The sequence below is a fragment of the Myotis davidii genome, unplaced genomic scaffold (assembly GCF_000327345.1).
Source record: "Myotis davidii unplaced genomic scaffold, ASM32734v1 scaffold762, whole genome shotgun sequence".
In the NCBI taxonomy this organism is placed as follows: Eukaryota; Metazoa; Chordata; class Mammalia; order Chiroptera; family Vespertilionidae; genus Myotis; species Myotis davidii.
Genome location: NW_006293699.1, coordinates 2516418 through 2520569, shown reverse-complemented (window position 1 = coordinate 2520569; position 4152 = coordinate 2516418). Strand labels below are relative to the sequence as shown.

Here is a 4152-nt window from a genome sequence, read left to right as displayed (position 1 = left end):
GGAAAGCGGAGGCCCAGCCCGGACCCACGCCTCAGTGTTTTCAGCGACTTTACCATGCGAAGTCGTACCCGCTGACAGCCTGTGGACCGTACCGCGTGGCGCGGGGGTGGGGAGTGGGTGGGGGCGGGTTACGGGGAGGGAGGGAAAGGCCATTTCTGTGCCTGATGACACCGGGAGCCCCCTGGGCTCAGACCAGCGTGGTGGCCGCGTGGTCCCCGCGGGCAGGTGAGAAGCGTGTGAGCCACACCTCCGCCCAGCGCTGGGCGCGCAGGTTCCAGGTTCAAGTCTGGATTTCTGGAAAGATAACTGTCCAGGACTTGAACAGTGTGACTCCATAAGGCCTCTCCCTTAACCTCGGTGACACCGGGCGGATGACCTGACCCCACTGGGCTCAGCCGCCACGTGTCAGTCACAGGCACCACCGGGCACGCTGTTAGGAGAGGCTACACACTGAAGCCTGAACCCCCACAGGGATGGTGTTCAGTGGGGCTTTTGGAGGTGGGGTGACATCCTACAAGGGGGTGCGGAGACCAGGGCGTGCCTCTCCCCACCAAGTGAGGACCAGGAAGAGACCCCTCGCCAGGCGCTGTCTCACTGCACCTCGACCTGGACCATCAGCCCCCAGAGCTGTGAGAACCGGTGAGTCGCTCAGGCTGCCCATCTGCGATGCTGTCACAGCCTCGATCTGTTATACACGCCTGAGGCGGAGGGTAGTGAGGAAATCGCACGGTGCTCCCCACACAGCCTGCGCGGACAGCCCGCAGCACAGGGCGGGAGGACCTCTGAGCGTGCGCGGACCACGGGTGCTGCTCCACTCGCTGCCTCGCTGTGGAACAGTGCACACCGCTGGGCGCTCTCAGCCAAAGGGAACCAGTGGTAGGAGATGTCCCACAAGGCAGGGACCCGGGGCAGCAGCTCATGTGGATCCGCTCCTTTCAGTAGCGTTAACTTGTTACTTCTTTCCGGACACTGCCCACCTGGGGGCAGAAAAGGCCCTCGGCCTCTGGGAGCGAGTCAGAAACCTGTGCATAGCCCAGTGTCCCCAGAAGTCACCTCGCGTACAATATGCCTCCCAGTACAGCGCCCCTGCCCCCGAGCCAGAGAGCTTGAGTCCTGGGAAGCCCCACACCTGCCCCGTCTCCCGCCACCGCCTGATGACCCAACAGTGTATTGTAATTTAGCAGAACCTCAAGAAGCTGGAGTTTGAGTTATAGTTAAAGTGAAAGGGAACTCTATCAACCACCACCAGGGGCAGTGGCGACTACAGTGACCATATGACCACAGCAACCACAGTAACCACAGCAACCATGGCAACCACAGCAACCACAACAGCCATGGCAACCATGGAGCCAGATGACCAAACAACCATGGCAACCATGGAACCACATGACCACAGCAACCATGGCAACCACAACAGCCATGGCAACCACAGCAACCATGGCAACCACAACAGCCATGGCACTCATGGAACCACTTGACCACAGCAACCACAGGACCCTGCTCCTCGGCTGCTCACCTTCGTACAGCCAGTCGCTGAGGCCGTTGTAGATGACGTCCTCCTTCCCCGTCGAGACCACGCGGATGGCCTGCTTCCCGACGTGAGCGCAGTAGTAGATGTTGTTCTCAAAGATAAATATCTGGTTTGGGAAGACAAAACACAGGGTTAACCCAGAAGGTGGCCACAGGGAGGCCGCTCATAAAAGCCTGAACCAGCTGTGTGGTTACGGTTTCCTGGGCATTTATCTGGCAAGACAGGTCGTCTCAGGACGCGTGGGCTCACCCGCAGCAGAAAGAACCTGGTTTCAGGTGAATCGGGGATTCGAACTTCCCACGAAGGCGACATAGCCCATCCGCCGTCCTCATTCACCAGGGCGGGCGATCTGCGGTCTGAGACTTGGGCACATGGACCTGACCCCACTGGGCTCAGCCGCCACGTGTCAGTCACAGTCACCACCGGGCACGCCGTGAGGAGGGGCTGCACAGTCAGAGCAGCAGTCACATTCCCCTGACATGAAGATGGCTGGGAGCCGAGTTCTGGGGCTCCCCACTGCACGCCCAGTAGCACTGGCTTAGTGGCCGGCTCTGTGGGCAGTGATGGGTGAGGTGAGACGCAATCTGCTTGCATTCTACCTACGAGCTGGTGAGATAGATGAACCGAAGGAACACGTTCCTGTGCAGCTGGGGGGCCCTGGGAACATGACACAGGCCTCCCGGGCTTAGGCCACAGGGCAGGGAAGGGTCCCTGAGAGAGAGACCCAGAGCACTTTACTGTGGAAAATGCACATGACACCAAAGGTATCATTTTCACTGTTTGTGAGTTCCCCACTCGGTGCTGCCGGTGCATCCACACTGCTGCCTGGCCACCAGCACTGCCTCAGACCTTGTCATCCTCACAGACAAAACCCTGTCCCCAGGCTACACCAACCCCTTCCCCTCTGGCTCCTGGGCCCCCCACTCCGCTTCCTGTCGCGGTGGCTCTGATGGCCGGGGACCTGTCCTCTCAGGGCTGCCCTGCATCCCCGTCCTCAGGGCCTCCATGGGGGAGCAAGTGTCAGAGTTCCCAGCGATTTTAAGCTGGGACCTGCATGAGCAGCAGGCTGGGAGAGGGGCTGGGAAGGTGATCCCACAGGAGAAAACGCTGGAGAGAAAAGCAGAGGCAGGCGTGGGTGTGAGCGTGAGCATGGGCACTGCAGGGACTGGACGGAGGCTCCCTGGGCTGCCCATTAGGCAAGAAGGGGGCCTGAGGGGAAGGCAGAGCGGCGGCAGCAACCCTCGGTGTCCGTCCCAGGGAGCAGGGCTTAGGAGGGTGCATGTGGGGGAGAGGCAAGTCCTCTGAAGGGAAGCCCATGGGGAGGGTCCTGGGGTAGGAGCTCATGGGGAGGAGCCGTGGGGAGGAGGCCGTGAAAAGGAGGAGGCCATGGGGAGGAGGAGCCCGGTGGGAAGAGGAGCCCGTGGGGAGGAGGAGCCTATGGGGAGGAGGAGCCCGTGGGCAGGAGGAGCTTGTAGGGAGGAGGAGCCCGTGGGGAGGAGGAGCGTGTGGTGAGGAGGAGCCCGTAGGGAGGAGGAGCCCTTGGGGATGAGGAGCCTGTGGGGAGGAAGAGCCTATGGGGAGGAGGAGCCTGTGGGGAGGAGGAGCCCCTTGGGAGGAGGAGCCTATGGGGAGGAGGAGCCTGCGGGGGGGAGGAGCCCATGGGGAGGAGGAGCCTGTGGGGAGGAGCCTGTGGGGAGGAGCCTCTGGGGAGGAGGAGCCTGTGGGGAGGAGCCTGTTGGGAGGAGCCTGTGGGGAGGAGGAGCCTGTGGGAAGGAGGAGCCTATGGGGAGAAGGCTGTGGGGAGGAGGAGCCTCTGGGAAGGCGGAGCCTGTGGGGAGAAGCCTGTGGAACTGGAGGGAGGCTCCCTGGGCTTCCCATTAGGCAAGAAGGGGGCCTGAGGGGAAGGCAGAGCTGCGGCAGCAGCCCTTGGGGTGTCCGGTAGGAGCTCATGGGGAGGAGCCGTGGGGAGGAGGCCGTGAAAAGGACGAGGCCGTGGGGAGGAGGAGCCTGTTGGGAAGAGGAGCCCGTGGGGAGGAGGAGGCTGTGGGGAGAAGGAGACCGTGGGGAGGAGGAGGCCGTGGGGAGGAGGAGCCTGTGGGGAGGAGGAGCCTGTGAGGAGAAGCCTGTGGGGAGGAGCCTGTGGGGAGGAATATGGTGGAGGGAGGATCACACATGATTCGGTCCCTGTTGTCAGACACCCAGCAGCCTGGTGAGACAGACTGCTGCCTGCTGCCCACCGCCCACCACCCACTGCTCACTGTCCACTGCCTGCCACCTGCCACCCACTGCCCAATGCCCGCCACCTGCTGCCCGCTGCCCGCTGCCCGCTGCCCGTGGGGTGAGCTGAGATCTGGGTGATGAGGCAAAGTCTTTCCCAACAGAGACCTCTGGGGCAGCCGGGAGACGGTGGCCCTGCTGCAGAGTTGGGGTGACGGGAAGACAGTTCTGACCCTGGGCCAGCCCAAACTCTCCGGTTGGGGGGGGGCGGGCCTCCTTCAGGGCTCTCGGATTCTGACGCACGTTTAGGGACCTGGGAGTTCTGAAGCATCCCATGCCTGCCGTCAGCCTGCCCATTGACCAGTGCCTAGGGGGACCCCCCAGTGACTCCAAGGTGCAGCCAA

The 4152-nt window shown here is 62.7% G+C and overlaps 1 protein-coding gene across 1 annotated transcript in view; it reads right to left on the bottom strand.

Moving 5' to 3' along the window:
- Nucleotides 1-4152, bottom strand: part of DPP6 (dipeptidyl peptidase like 6) — a 330888-nt gene that overhangs the window by 87268 nt on the left and 239468 nt on the right. The window contains exon 8 of the mRNA XM_015566244.1: nucleotides 1517-1637. Within this exon, the coding sequence (XP_015421730.1) occupies nucleotides 1517-1637 (121 nt within the window). The remainder of the gene's footprint in view (nucleotides 1-1516; nucleotides 1638-4152) is intronic.